Here is a 16,106-nt window from a genome sequence, read left to right as displayed (position 1 = left end):
ATATCAGTCAACCCTAAACTCTGTGGTGAGAACACACATACAGTAGAAAACATGTCTGTATGGAATTCATATTCTGCCACAAGTAAGAATGAGTTTGTGCATCATCAAATATCAATTGCATTAGACAAAAATTTTTCCACACGACTGTATAAAACAAAAATTGCTCTTGCCACTGAAATAATTTAGACAGATGTAAGAATAAGAATTATATAAGATTATAAGAATAGAGCACTACATGGTCATATATCATGATCAGTAAATCAGTAAATGATCATCCAGTTAAATTCCATGCAATTTTTACTGCCATTATATTTATCTTGTCATTTCAAGGTAGTGTAACTTGCAAATATACAATAAATAACTGTAAAAGTCATGTGCAAAATTATTTAGGAAATCTAATTGAATTATCACTCAGATCTGGCACCTATGGTTTGCCTACCTTTTAGCCTTATTTCAACTTTCAACTGTATTGTAGTGTCTGATCACTGTTGTAACTACTTGGCTGGAGGTGAACTACAGTATTTTAATTACATAGATACATAGACAGGTCATTTCTATGTACATAAACGAGTACTGGAAAGTACCTCCACTAGAGCCTGGTGGTGCAGACCCACCTCAGTCTGTTGTTGAGGATTTCTATAGTGAGCCAGACCCATAATTATCCTTTCTTCAGCCAGGAGGTCATCCGCAATTATGTGTGTGTGTTCATCATGTGTCTGTGTTTCCGTGTGTGCATATGAGTGAAGGCTAAGAGATAGGTTGTGACTTGACTGATGCCCTTCTCCAGATGAATCAGAGATTCTGATGTGTCAGCATGGATGAATAATGCACACTCCTCCACTACCTCTCTTCTCTTCCTCTCTTCTCCACCTCTTGTCTTCAGTCATTCGCCTCTCTTTTCATCACAACTGCCACATCTGAAGACATCTTCACCTTCCTTCTCACCCCTCCCCCTCCCCCTTTCCTCCCTCATGCAAAAGAGGGCAATCTTTCCCCGCCGCTGTCCTCTGGTCAACCCTCCTCTCTCTTCTTCAGCAGCTAATTCATTCTTCTCCTCCTGAATGAGATTTCGCCGTTGTCTTTTTTCAGCCAAAGTTTCTTTCCTCTGCAGACGTCGCTGCACATTACATGACGAGAAACATGTTTCCTGAGGTTTTCCTTCTGCTGACATTTGCACTGAAAATGGTTAAATGTGCACAGCTCATTATCCAATCATGGGAGGAGGAAGTGCAGCTATTGACTGGGTTCGACAGTTACATCCCTGACTGACAGGAGTCATTATGAGGGTAGGGCTGACTGACAAGATGGCTGACAAAGCAGAAGACAAACTACCTAATCAGAACTTGGAGAAAGTGTGGGCACCATCCACTTTGAAGTGTACAGTTAGCTGCCAATAATTATTCAAACACCAGAATATTCTATGCACCTTGCTTCTAGCTCTTGACAAGTTCTCAAGAGTATTTTTGATTCTTGGAGTGAAAAACTCCTCTTTGGTGCATACATAGAGAGCTGGATGAATTAATTTGGGCTGGATTGGTGCCAAAATAGTATTGAGACCTTGCAAGACATGAAATGAGAAGATTTTTGCTTGGCATTGCTTAATTTGTGTGATGAATATGAATATGAATGCTATAGAGGATAGCAAATTGTATCTATGTACCTTTTCTTACTAAGGGCCATTATATCAGTGTGTTATACACTGTGTGGCAAAAGACAGCATATAATTAGCTTAATTTAGGTTTCATAGCCCTGTGTGTTAATATGTCTTAGTTTTTAGCCATGCTAGCGGCATGGCTGTAGGGATGGCAGTGTCCGTCTGTCAGTCCGCCTCTTGGGTCCAGATTTAAATGTCTCAACAGCTCTTGAACTGTTGAATCCTAGTGACTTTGGTGATTCTCTGACTTTTATCTAGCCCCATTACGGCAGCAAAATGTCAATTTGTCCAGTACTCTGAAATATAGCCAAAACCCCATAAAACTAATGGCATTCCATCAGCATAAATTGTACTTCTGTTCAATGCTAATTAGTAAATGTAAGCATTCTAGCATGCTAAAGTAAAGTGGTACACTAACATGGTAAACATAGCAAACATTATACCTGCTTAAGCATTGTAATTTTGAGAATATTAGCATACTGATATTATCATGTAGCTCAAAACACTATTGTGTAGCACAGGCTCTCAGCATTCCTGAGACTGTAAGCCTCACTTAACATTTCTTTATCTGAGTAATTCTACATTCTAGTAACTAACTACAATTAAGTTTTTTCCTCTCTGAACAAGTAGATCTGATGCCTTTAATTGCCACCTGTCTAAAACAACTGTGCCCTGTTGTAGTCAGCTCTACAGACCCAAGAAAAGAAAAGGTTTTGGCGTGCCTCCATATACCTGTTAGTGAAAGAACATCTTTATTGCATCAGTGAAACAGCTCTGCTCCACCAAAAGACCTTTACTGTGCAGGATGGAAAAGGGACAACTTCCAGGAAACTTACAGCTCTGTTTCATCATCACAACTCACAGATAGAAAACTTAAAAGCTAGAAGATTGGAGTCCCTGCGGGGTCAGCGGGAAATATTCTGCAGGCTGTGTGTGTGTGTTTGTGTGTGTGTGTGTGTGTGTGTGTGTGTGTGTGCAGGTACATAGCTCTCGAATACAGCCTCACATTTCTTTTGTGGCATTTTAGTATTACTCTGTCTCCAAAGCACACAGGATGCCACGTTAGATGAAGTATTTGTTTGACGGAGGTGAGAGTAATGGCTAGTCACTGGTGGAAAACATCCGTGCAGAAGTCTGTTACCGCTTGACAAGCATTTCATCTCTTCACTTACCGAGACACACTCTCCGTCTGATTTCAGCAATGAGACGGAGGACAAATGCATTTTTTCTACCCCATTACTCCTGTTTTCAATTCTATTCACAACTTTATCGTCCCTCAAGGAGAAATTCATTTGGCGTCACAAATCTCATCTCCATCAGGAAGTCATGCAATGGCTGGTTAGTGAGAGAGCTGCGAAGACTGGTCGCCTGTGTTGCACGTAAATAGGATTTGTTCACGAGCATACAGAGCCCCAGAGATCAGTCCTGCTATTGAATGGTGAATTCCTTAAGTGAAAAGCCATGTGCCAAGTTGCCAGTGATCAGCATCTCTGGCCATATTTTTGTGCTATAAATTTACCTTTAACAAAATGCCAAACAGTAAGACTGTGAAAGAGTGTGAAACGTGTGTTAATTTTCTATAGATGATCTCACTGTTGTTGCAGAACTGTGTTGCAGTTGTGAGATAATGAGCTCTCAGTGGACGCCATGTCATGTGACCAAGGTAGACAGGTGATACCATGGCAGCACAAATACACAGGAGAGACTTGGATCCTGGGCAAACACAACAGTGTGTCTCCAGAAAATTTACAAACACCTCCCAAAGGGACTGGAGATATTTTACATAAGCAAAGAATGAGTAAAGGGTTGCTTCAAGATTACAGTGAACTGGAATGATTGTAAAACTGTGTAGATTTGTGCGAGGTGTGTGTTTGTGTTTGTTATGCATGTTGATCGCTCACAAAGGATGATATTCACTCAATAAATCAATATAAAGCCGAATCCATTTGAAGATGTCTATGGAGCTTACGTTAATGACATCCCCATTGGATAATTGTATATGACTGATCTATCAATATGAGGTTATTAAAACAGAGCACAGTGTTTCTCTAGGCTACTGTTATCACTCTCATGATAAGCTTATCAACAAGCTCTCCAATCTGCTTTACACAACACGACTTTGTCTGCTGACTGGTGCTGGTGTGTAGGTTGTGCTAAACAGCCGAAACAGGGAGGCAAAAATGGCTGGCATGTCTCATTAATGAAGCACAATTGAAATATGATGATGGCCGGGATGATGACAGTGACGTCCAGGAAGATGAAGGTGTTCTCTGTTGTCAGGGAGCTTTAGTCCTGCTCCAGGAGAAGCTCACTAATTGGCTGCGGTGTGTCTTGGCTGGCAGTGTCTTTCTTCCATATGTGTGCGTGTGTGCGTGTGTGTGTGTGCGTGTGTGTGTGTGTCTGTGTGTGTGTCACCCAATGGACGTTTAATCATTCATTTTATTAAGAAATGATGGTATAGATGGATGGATAGAAAGTGAGCCAGTGATAATTTATTCAGAATACATTTATTAACAGTGTTTTAGATTTATTTAAAGAAGCAACTGTTTGTCTCAGATTGTGATTAGGGATTGGACCTGTAATCGGATGATTTACATAATGCTTCTCCTCTCATATGTCAGAGCTGTTTAACAATTAGGGATGTACATGTAAGTGCATAACTATGTGGACATCAGTATGTATATACAGTTCTCTCTCCCGCTAGGATAAGAGTCTGTGCCAGCCTTAGATATGCTAATTGGACAGTGAGTTGACAAGGACTCAACCATCAGCCTGCGTAATGAGCCGCTGCACAGAAGATCGGCTGCCTCTTGGGTGGGGGGGTGGGGGGTGTCGCTGGTAGAAATTACGAAATATGTTGGTGTTTGGGAGCTCTGTGTTTTGTCGTTTCAGTTGAGTGAGTGTGGTGGAGGTGTGTGTATGTGGACGTGTACGCATCTTGTTCCTCTGCTGTTGTTAGGTGAAAACCTTCACCTGTCGGGTGAAGCTCTATCTGTAGAATGTCAGTTTTGTTTGCAAGAAAGAAAAAAAAAAAAAAACAGCCATGTTTTAGCTGGATGACAACGCATTTTTGGCATTACCCTAAGGGCTTTGAAAGAGGTTTATGAGCCTAAGGGGTTGAAAAATTGACTCAGCTCACGGAGGAGCAAGTAATCCTTCAACTTATTTGAAAGCATGAAAATTGTCGAAATTGAAGCTGTAAGGTTTTCACAACATTGTTATGCATAGATCCTCTTTTAAACCAAATTTGGGACATGTTACAGCATCTACATTGTGGGCACATTCCCAGTAATCTTATGCTATGACTTGTATGTTAAACATTATAAAATGTACATAACATTCAGCTGTTATTGCAGCTGAGAAGCAGGTCTATTTGGCCCTGTGTTTTCAAAGTAATATATTAAAGATTTGAAAGGCTTTATAGCTTTGTAATTCTTTTCTATCCGATCATAATATATCCCTCAAATCCCTTTTTTACGCTTGGCATCTATCCGTTTGAAAACAAACTTTCCTCATTTTGTTAAAGTGAGCGTGGGTGAAAGTAGCACCGCAGAAAACAGGTGGCACTACATTAGCGCTTGATTAAAGCACCATTAGTTGCTGGAATAAAGGTTAAAGAATAATGTCCTGTTATTTAATGTAATGTAAACTAATGTTGAGCAACATAGTTGCATTTAACAGATGTATGATAATATGCCTCTTTATCTCATTTAAAAGAAATATTAGATTTACTCAGGCGGACTCCTCATTCCAGCAGCACTAACTCTTAACTTCCTGTGACCGAACCAGCTTAACTTAGCCTATAAACACTTTTACTGTATTTCCCCTGTTCTGACTCCCTTCGATAATCTGCTCTATATATACTTTTATACCATTTGGTAATACATTTCCTGCTTAGCAGGAGCCAGTCCATCTGTTGCGGTGCTCTTCTGAGGCAGATGCATCCATTACTGGATGCCTCCTTCTAGTTGTTTTGGTTTGTCTGACCTTGGAGCCCCTTTAAAATGCGTGGGTGTACATTTGCCGCACCATTGTTGGGCTGCTGCAGCTTTGCTATGTCCTAGACATGCAGAGATTGAGGTCAAAGGGAAACTTAGTTTGGTTATTTTAGCATATTAGTATTGGGGCGGGAGAGGGTTTCAGTCACGCTTCTCTCTCTACGCCTCCCTCCATGTGTTGTCCTGGCTATGAAATGGAGTTGTGATGAACAAAAACTGAAGCACATCCAGAATTTTAAAATGGGGAACAGTGATCTAACAGCTGAAATAGTCATAAATAAAATTTATGCTGGTTTGTAATTTATGCATTTATATTTGATATACTGATTTTGTGCAGTGTGACTATAGCCCCTTCACTTGGAGGAAAGTGTAGAGCTGAGGAAATTATACTCTCTTACATAAGCGGAAGTTTGTCATTCTAGTATCTTATGTCTTCTCCCCCTGGTAGCTGCAGGTGATCAGTTAATTAAATTATGACCTCGAGCAAAACTCATGCTCCCTGCCAGAGAAAGCCATGCAGAGAAGATGTGGGTGGATACAGTTTTTAAAATTCAGTTTTTTCATGATCCCAAGAAAGCTATTATTATGAGTTGGATATCATTATTTCATGATAATGAGAAAATCATGCTGGTTTTCTGAAGATCACATGATAAATGAGTATAAAAGGAAACTTGCCACTGGAGACATATAAAAGAGAGATTTGAAAGCACTCATACGGAGAACACACTCGACAGCTAAATACCTACTGCACACACACTCTGATCAAAAGGAGAGACAGAAAGTGTGCACACATACGTCTTTAGAATATGGAAATTAAAAATCTTCAGATTGTCAATACAAATACAGACCTGGTGTCATCTACCACTTACTGCAGCCTGTAACACAGAGGCTGAAAGAACAGAAAAAAAAAAGTAATAAGAAAAAATGATATTTGGGGAACTCAAAAAAGCAGCAGATAATTTCCACATGATTATTAATAATTTATTTAACCTTTATTTAACCTAGCAAGAGCACTGGAGACCTGGAGAAGATGGCTGTATAGAAAAAAAACGGTTAAGAATGGAGTGATTTATGATTTACGAGAAAACTGTTTGTTCAAATAATTTCATTATCAATTAAGCTATTGTTTAATTAATACTTTGATGTGCAATTAGTAATTTCATCCATAATTTAGTTTGGTCATTAATAATTTAATACTGAAAAATGCAAATCTCAATCTAGCAGAACTCAGAATGATGTCTTCAGATTGCCTTTTTGTCTAATTAACAGTCAACCCCATAAAATATTATATTTAAAGTGGCATGAACTGAAAAAATAAAAACAGTGATAGTTAATTGAATGGATGGATTAATATAACAGTCAGAGTCTATGTCAGCAACTGAATTTTCTGATCAAATATTCGATGAATGAGAATTTATTTCAGCAGTACACAGCTTGAAAAAAACCCCCACACATAATAAATAATGACTTATATGGGTTTTCCCTCTGTGCCCACAGGTTTGGTGTGATTTTGCTGTGTTCATGAGTCATATTGGCTCTCAGCAGTGTGATTTGAAACTCCAGTGGAAACCTTGTTTATGGCTTTACACCAGTGATGAAAATTGTAGCTTGTGGTCGGGAATGTTATTGGTACTCGTCAATATTTCCCATCATTTCCCACTGTTTGGACGTGTGTTGTATGGGGCATCCACAGTCAGCATCCTGTAGCATTAAGCAAGTCTCCCAGAGATTTAGTTGAAGCACCCAAGTCTCCAGATTCATTTATATTCAGGGCAAAGAATCGCTGTATTTGAGTGACAGGTGTGTTTTCTTGTTAGAGAGGAGTCTCAGATATTTTATTTCCACTGCTAAAAATGTAACCAGGGCGGTGCAGCTCATGCCTGCAGTAAGCCGTGCTTCATCCTGTGCCTCTGATCCTCAACGTGTGTGCCTATGTGTGCTCATGCATGTGTGTGTGTGCGCCTGTATATTTGTGTGTCTGTGGGCTGTGTGTTTAAAAGAGAGAGAAGGGAAGTGTGAGAGAGTGAGTGCCAATCTCCCCCATGATGCTTTGCCATCTGTCATTTTTTTTTTGTGTGTGTGTGTGTGTGTGTGTGTTTGTGTGTGTGTGTGTTTGTATGTGTGTGTCTCTGTGCTTTTGTGTACGCATGGCCCTGTGGGTGTGCATGCATTTGTGAGTCTCGTTTGCCTGCAGGGTCCAGGGTCATAGGAAACATGAAGTAATATCAGCCTCAACCCCTCCTTGCATCTGACTAATACACAGTTCCTACCCCAAACTTTTCCACTCCAAGCACACAAAGCCATGCATTATTCAAGATAGGGTTATTTTTGTTCTGAAAAAATCCTAAGTGTCAGAATCGCTGGTAAAAATGTGAATGAGGACAAATGACAGTGCATGCAATCTTACCATTCAACCCTGAAAAAAAGTTTTTCCTCCCATTCTTTTCCCTAAAATATAACAAAAAAAGAAAGCTGAACCAAATCCTCCAAGCTTCACAACTCACATGAAATGCTTGCTCACAGCACTGGATCAAAATTAAAGCTAAAAGAAATAAATGGGGGAGAAAAAAAAAAGAAAATAGGCACACTTCCTATCAGGTGTGCTATCTCACAGCTAGCATGGTGCTGCAGGAAACATATCTGGTTTTCCTATGAGCGCTCCTAGCTGGTTGTCATGGAGACAGGCCTTGTGAGACCATCTCAACCCACTTGTCGCAAAAGGCATCATGGGTAAAAGTGGGGGAGGGTGGGTGGAGGTAAGGATGGGGGGGGGGGGGGGGGTTGCAGGGTGGGGACGAGGTGAGAAAAACAAAACATGTCAACTTCTGAGGGGCCCCAGCGGAGCGGGTGCAGGTTGGATGCCACCTAAACAATGTTATTTCATCAGCCTGATGGAGCACAATAACCGGTGTACATTTCACCACCTGAGCTGTGGTGTCATTATCTGCTTCCCTGCAATAAATAGCACATGTATCCCCATCAATCTATCTGTCTGGCTGACCATCTGTGTTGTCACGCTGAAAAGGTAATAAGACCATCCCCTGCTGTCTTCTCTCTGGATGCTGAGCCAGATGATTAGGAAGAGCAGGTTGTGATATCTGTGAGGGGGCTGCAGAGACTGTAGGTAAGCCTGAGTCATGAGAATATTCGTGCTCGCAATGGTCACACCTTTTAATTTTGCTTCTCCCCAACAAGCACGGCTGAGTCTACATGTAAGGAGAGGAAGAGTGTTGTATGCCATTATCGCACAGGCACAAACATGCCCAGACTGGCATGGTGTGCTTCTGCGTCTGTGTATCTGTTTTGGCTCGCTCCCTCAACATCCACAGCTGTAGGATGCTCTAAGCCCCTTTGTTTGAATTGTGTCAATGGACCAGCAACAGCTGGAGCAGCCGGTGCAGGGCAGCTGGGGAGAGGAGGAGGATTTGGATACAAGCAGGGTTTAGAGTGTGTATAGAAGGGGAAGGAGATGAATGATTGGGTGCCACGGAGGAGATGGCATCAAGAGAGGAGAGGTTAACAGGGGAGTCGAGGAGGAAAGTAGAGAGGAGACGGGAGGAAGGAGATGAAAGGAGATGGGAGAAGAGGAGATTTCATGGAATACGGAGACTAATGCAGGAGTGAGATGAGGGTAAAATTAAGGATTAGGTGGACGGTGAGGGACTATAGTGGAGGTAGAGCAGAGAGGGCTCTGTCAGCAGGTGAAAACAACAGGTAGGGCTGGATGAACTGATAATGATAGATAGGGTTAGACTGAGGTCACAGACAGATATAAAGGCCTCGGTAAATCCAGCTCACAGGACAAAGGAAGCAGACACTGCAACATACGAGGAGTACCTAATGTTTCAGTGGCCGTGTGGCTCCATGCAGAGCAGTAGCTCTAGTTAGATTAACGGTGGCAAATTGAGTTTCCGTAAGAGGAGAATTTACTTAACATGCTGCCAATGGTGCTTGAATGAGCTCTGATCTGATTTTTCTTATCACATTGTTCAATTGAAAAGGGGACGCTGAAAGCTTTTCTATTCAACGTCTATTAACGCAGCGTTAGATAAGACGAGGGCAGAGCGGCGAGAAAAAGAGCCTGGATCAGATAGACAGCCATGTTTTCAGATGAGCTATTTTTAGTGTAGGGACTGGCAGGCAGTAATGTGTTTGAGCAGGTCATTAGCTCAATAAGTGGTTGGAGGAGTCTTTGAATATGTAACTCACCAGAAATGCCTCTTTCATTTAGTAAAGGCGAGTAAGGGTTGGCCTAATCTCTGCTAGTCCATTTCTGCCAGTGTATCAGACATGTCAGGGTGAAAGTGCGCTCATGGGTGTTTGCGCATATTTATGTGCCGATCACAGTGTGGCCTGTCACCTGTGAATACATGCTGCGTCTCCCTGAGAGCATATATGTTATCCCGTAATGGCGCTTGAAGGGAGACGCGTATGTGTGTGATATATGACAGGTTAACAAAGGCCCCTTTCTCATTTGGCCTCCCCACCTGCGTTCTGACACATCGGGCAGAGGGGTGGGGGTCGGGAGAGCTCGATAGGACTGAGGAGTTATTGACTCCCAGACAGGGAGCTTCTGCACAGCTTGTCTAAATCTCTGTAAGCAGACAGAGCTGAATTATGTTCAGACTTAAAGATGTGCGCGACTGCATGTGTTTACGTGAGGAAAGAGCAAAAATACTCATGGAGATCCCCCACCTCACCCCCCCCCACCCCAAGGCGAGGGATTAACTAGAGGGGGAATGTCTATTAAAGCAGCAGTTTCTGATACATTTGCTGTTATTGAATTTTGCTGCATTCTTACTGACCCCTCAATCCTCTTTGTTTTAGTGTTTTTCATTACTGTGGCACACTCCAAATGTATTATTGCATTAACACTTTTATGTGCCACCAGAGCAGTAAAATACTGAACGCTAAAAAGGAATTAGGCCAGAGCTAAAATGAAATTATTGGGATGTCTGAGGGGAAAAAAAAAAAAACCCTTAAAAATGTATCATTGCAGCTCATTTCACGGCTCACTAGAAAAGGAGACTTATTAATACAGAAGCAGTACGCTGGAAACTATTTCGGTCTGTTTCTTGTCTTAGTTGTTGAACAGTGGCTCTATTGTTCTGGTATTAGTTCAGTCATTGCTGGCCTGCTTGCGCTGTTAATCCCAAATCAGAAGTGCTCTTGCTAAATCAAAAGACCTAATCCTGCATTAGCATGAATTTTTCTTTAATTTCTTTTCATGAGGTTTTCTCTGCGTCTGTATGAATTATTGTATGTTTTCCATCTCTTCCCTTATGGTGCATTGACATTTCACTCTGAAAGCAGAACGATGAATCAGAGGTGGAGGAAATATGCCTGTCGTTTGTAACCGCTGACCTTCATGTTTTTTTTCCCCTATGTCTCTGCAGAGTGCCTATCCCTGTTGAGTGAAGCCCTTCCCGTATCTCTGTCGTCTCCAACCGGCCCACGGTGGTGCCTGCCATGCCTCTGCCCAGGACAGGTGGGGCTCTAGCCCAGTCCAGGAGGCCTATCCTGGGGCTCAGCCTTAGCCCCTCTCCCTTGTGTATGCTGCTACCGTTGATTATCCTGCTAACAGGCCCTTTGAGCAGCCTGTGTGGAGCATTAGGTATGGCTATCAATCAATCAATCAATTTGTCTGTCTGTCTGTCTGTCTGTCTGTCTAGCTATCTAGCTAACTAGCTAACTAGCTATCTACACACACAAAAGGCAAGCCAGCTAGCTGCTAGCTAGTGGTGAAAACTTATTTTGTACATTCTGTGCAGTGACGATATATTCTTCAATATATTTGTATCTGTCCATCTACCAGCTAGGTATCCATTTGTTTCTCTCTCTCTTTCTCTCTTTCTCAGTTGGATGACAGCTGGTTTATTGTCAGCAGTAAATGTGATGTACAAAGGTGTGAATATATGTCAGTGTGTGTGTGTGTGTGTGTGCACCAGAGGAGTGAACCCAGGCTCGTCACTACATCAGCTTTGGACTGTGGCATTGTTAATGTGTTTTGATAAGCCGGGAGGTCCCATCAGCATGTTTCTCATCATCTCCTTGATAACAACATTTCCACAGATTTCCTGCCTCAGTGGTCCACACACATGCACGCAGACACCCACACACACACATGCTCAGACACACTCAGATGTCACTTCTGAATATATTTTTGAAAGCTGATACAAGCTAAAGATGGAGATAGCACTTCTCACTGTGAGGAATGGGAATTGTCTAATGTATTTTTCATTTTCCATTTATATAACCAATTTGAGGCCACAGGCTTTTGAGAAGGCTGACGTCATGTTTGAAGCATTTTTATATTCAGTAAAGAGGTAGAATTACACAACAACTTTCTGTTGAAATGTTGTGGGATTGACGATCTCTGCCTCTGGACCACCTACAGTGTTTTTCTGTAGAACAGATAGTACTTCCCTTCCTGTGTCTCTCTAGCTTCTTCAGAAAAGAAAAACAGATTAAAAAAAAAAAACATCAAACTGAGTTGTTGCCATCTCTTCCATTAACAGTATGTTTTGCAAAACTTGTAAACTAGAGTGGGGAATTGTAGAAGAAAGTTTTCAGATCAAATCCAAAAAATACTAATTGGCAGCAGGGAACTTTGTGCTTTGCTCAAGAATCCAATGAAATGTGATGCTTTGAATCCAAATTTTCCTTCACTCAAGATGAATACACTATGGTAATATTTGCCCAAATAGTAGTTGTGCCATTTTTATTTTATTTTTTTATTTTATTTTTTGCAAATCTTCACCATATTCTTCACTGCTTCTCCTGTAAAGCTGAAAGTGCTTAATGATTTTTGTACACAGAAAATGGGAACACCCTGGGTTGCAGGTGTGTACAGACAACTCTGTCTGGCTGTTGTATAGAAATGAAGATGACTGCAAAGTCACACAGAGACAGAATTCCTAATTACCCAAAGGTATCACCATTATTTGTGAATACTTATCTGCACATCAGAGGAGTACCATCAGGCCTAACAGGAAAGATAAGTTATTCTTAAAAACCTCTACATATTTGACTCAGTTGACTCAGTGTCCAGATTTCACATTCTTGTTTTAGATGGGCCGACAAATCATCTTTACAATAACATTTTTCTTTTTCTGCAACTACACAGCGCACCCCGACTGTCTCATTATCTTTGTAAAACAGATTTCTTTTTGTTGCACACATTTGGCTGTGAGACGTAAACAGATTTGACAGCAAAGACACACAAACAGGAAGAGATGCATTATTAAAAGTGGCTTAAAGGCTTGTCAGACCACAGCTGGTTACACTTAATACCTTTGCCCTAAGTAAAGTCTTTTAAGGCAGAATGTAATGCAGCTGTTTCTCCAGCAGTTACACTAATTTCCCTAAAAGAACTTTTCTAAAATTACAAATTAAACTCGCATTTCTTCAGTCTGACCTGAAATAAACTTCAAACTTCAGAATTACTAACTTCAATATTATACTCTGCCTGCTGGTCCCTGTTTTATCTGGACACAGCAGTTGTCAGTCAGTCAGTCATTCAGAGAATTACAGGTTACAAAGGTGTTTCATTAAAAACAGACCAGTGGTGGATCAGTGGTAGAGCTCACTGGTCCAGTGCAGTGGAGTGAAACCTACTATTAAAGAGACAGAGCTCCTCATTAGTCCCTCATTTTCCAGCAGCTTTCTAGAGCCTTCCAGTCATAACAAGTTTCTGTTCAGTGCAAATCCAGAGTCCAGAGTCAGTGCCTTGCAGGGCTTTTCCGTGGCTTTCGGAAGAGGCTTAAGTGGTAACAGTGCCAGTGGGGTCAGTTTTGCACGAGGATTGGTGCTGAAGCGCATTTAAGAGACCACAGAAAACATTTTAGACTCAACATAAAGCCACTGAAACCCATGTTCAAGCCCTAAGAAGCACATGAAATTCATTCATAATCCCATAGCCAGGAGAAGACAGCTTTCTGCCGTGACATTTTTTTTTTGGGGGGGGGGATTTTTGATAGTTCACATTCTTATATCGTCGCTGGGGGGAAAGGGCTATTTGCTCAATAGTCTATATGCCTTTCTAAGAGTCCAGCTGGCAGGAAATATGCTGCTCTCGAGGCCTAAAATGGTGGGCATAAATTTGTTCTGATTGACTATACTGTACCAGCTTTTTGCTTCCTGAGGATTATGACAAGCATAAAATGAAACTACTTTATTTCTGACATTCAGAGGGGGTCTTTAAGAGGCGCACCACAGTACAGCAGGCACAGGAGCAGTCTTTTGGCATGGCGTTATTCCAGTTACTGTTATGGCATGGTAGTGAAACTGGAGAGTGATCGGTGTGTTAGCCAGTGAAGTGAGCGGGGATGGGAAGATGTGTAAACAGCATCTGCTAGTGATAGGTTTTTTCGTTTTTTGGTTTCGGTGGGGTTTTTTTTGTGTCTGTTCCGTCTTCAGAGCAGAAGTGAATCAACACAGCAGGACCTCACTCACCCAGACATAGGGGAAGTGAGAGGAGGGATTCAGGTTGCCATGGTAAGGGTCATCCTGACTTCACCCTGATGGATAGCAGTGATTCTGTAGCTGAGGAGGAGTTAAGCTCGGCACCATGGCAACAGGCCACAGACAGATAGCAAGGGTGGGTGCATGAAGTTGTTTGATTGATCTGACTCAGCCACTGTGAAAAATATAGGTTCAGTACTGTTGGCTCAATATTGGACTTGGAAATTGCTATTTTCTTACAGGGGCCAACTGCTGCACTTATACATCCTGCGTCAGATGCATCATAACACTCTGAACTGTTCTGCTCACATTTTTCCCTGAGGCAATGACGGAAATTAACACAATGTTGGTATAATAATCTTAAATAAAAAATCTTCCATGCGGTAGTGTGCTGGGGCAGCACAGTGAAAGGCAGCTGATGCCAACAGACTTAACAAGCTCATTAAGAAGGCTAGTGTGTCCTGGGAGTCAAACCAAAGACTCCGGTGGATGTGTCTGAGAGGAGGATGCTGCAGAAACCTCTCAGCATCGTGGACAACCCCTCTCACCCCTTGCATGCTTTCCTAGAAAAACATCAGAGCACACGCAGCAGGAGACTCATTGTCCCTCGGTGCAGGACTGGACATGCAGGAGATCCTTTCTGCTGGAGCCAATCAGACTCTATAACTCCTCCCTTTACAGGGAGATCACCTACAAATAACACGTAACATTATGTCGTGTGACATTCAAAGGGCTTAAACCAAATGTGTGCAATGAGTAATTCACTATCCACATTAACTGCAATATCTGTAAAGGGTGCGGTATCTTCACTCCATCTATTTTGCTTCTGTTCTCAGTACGGTGTTCATCATTTCATCATTTAAATATTAATTCAATTGACTGACAACTACATTGTTCTATTTTGCACATCCATGTTTATAGCTGCACTGTGTAAATATTTTTATGTTGTTTTCTGTCTTGTCTTATTGTTGTCTTCTTACATTCGTTGCATTCAATGCAAAGATCGCCAGAATCTGCAAGTGCAGATCCCATATAGGTGTTAGAATGTGCAGGCAGAAAATGACACCTCTGGTATTAATACATTTAAACCAATTATATGCTGTGAATTTTTAGCCAACACTTCTCCTACCTGTGAAACAGTCATGTGTCATGACAGTCTGTGCTGCGTGCTGTAGCTACGAGGGTAGTCTGCCCTGGAGGAATCGAAGAGAGTGAGAGAGACAGACATAGGGAGAGGGAGAGAGATGTTCCTCTGAAGCCCAACCCCATCTTTTATTTATGACCCACAGGAAGTCCTTCAGCATGTCCTCTAGATGATACCCAGGAAGTAAGCACAACAAGCAGCCATCAGAACACAAGTCAGCCTGACCAGTCACTGACAGTAAAATGGGGCGTGGTCAGCAGGGGGTTGCTGCTGGTTATGGAGTCTGTTTGATGTCCTCTGGATGTAAGAGTATCAGTTTTCATGCTTGTGTTTTGATTTTTCTTTTTTTTTTCTTTTTCGTCCACCACCCCAACCCCCATCACCCCCCCCACCCCTCCCTCCCTCTCTCTGTCTCTCAGCCCCTCCAAAGTTCACCAAGATTCCCACAGACCAGATCGGAGTGTCAGGGGGCGTGGCATCATTTGTGTGCCAGGCCACTGGAAATCCCAAGCCTGCCGTCTACTGGAACAAGAAGGGCAAGAAGGTCAACTCCCAGCGTATCGAGGTGGTTGTCACAGTGCACAATGGTCAACTCCTACTGTAGCAGCATGACAAATACAGATATGTGTATCTAGTAATACAGATATTTCAATATATTAATCTGTGTGATAGTAATTATTATGTTTAATCTCGCTAAATTTAACATTATTTTTAATATAAATAGTAAAAATTCTGTTCTTTATCCTGGATATGCTACAACCTTGTTTCTTAAATGACGAATTAAACATTTGAATTTTGCTAAATATGTGTGGAAATTAGCTAAGAATATTGATACTACTCTCTTTCC

General features: G+C 41.7%; 1 protein-coding gene across 1 annotated transcript in view; it reads left to right on the top strand.

The window, feature by feature from the left end:
* Window positions 1-16,106, top strand: part of LOC130178821 (receptor-type tyrosine-protein phosphatase S-like) — a 65,746-nt gene that overhangs the window by 3,071 nt on the left and 46,569 nt on the right. The window contains exons 2-3 of the mRNA XM_056391325.1: window positions 11,049-11,266; window positions 15,679-15,827. Coding sequence (XP_056247300.1) covers window positions 11,122-11,266; window positions 15,679-15,827 — 294 coding nt within the window. The 5' untranslated portion in view covers window positions 11,049-11,121. The remainder of the gene's footprint in view (window positions 1-11,048; window positions 11,267-15,678; window positions 15,828-16,106) is intronic.

This window comes from Seriola aureovittata, chromosome 12 (genome assembly GCF_021018895.1).
Source record: "Seriola aureovittata isolate HTS-2021-v1 ecotype China chromosome 12, ASM2101889v1, whole genome shotgun sequence".
Lineage (NCBI taxonomy): Eukaryota > Metazoa > Chordata > Actinopteri > Carangiformes > Carangidae > Seriola > Seriola aureovittata.
The sequence above is the reverse complement of the archived record's forward strand: the minus strand, read 5'-3'. Positions and strand labels throughout refer to the sequence as shown.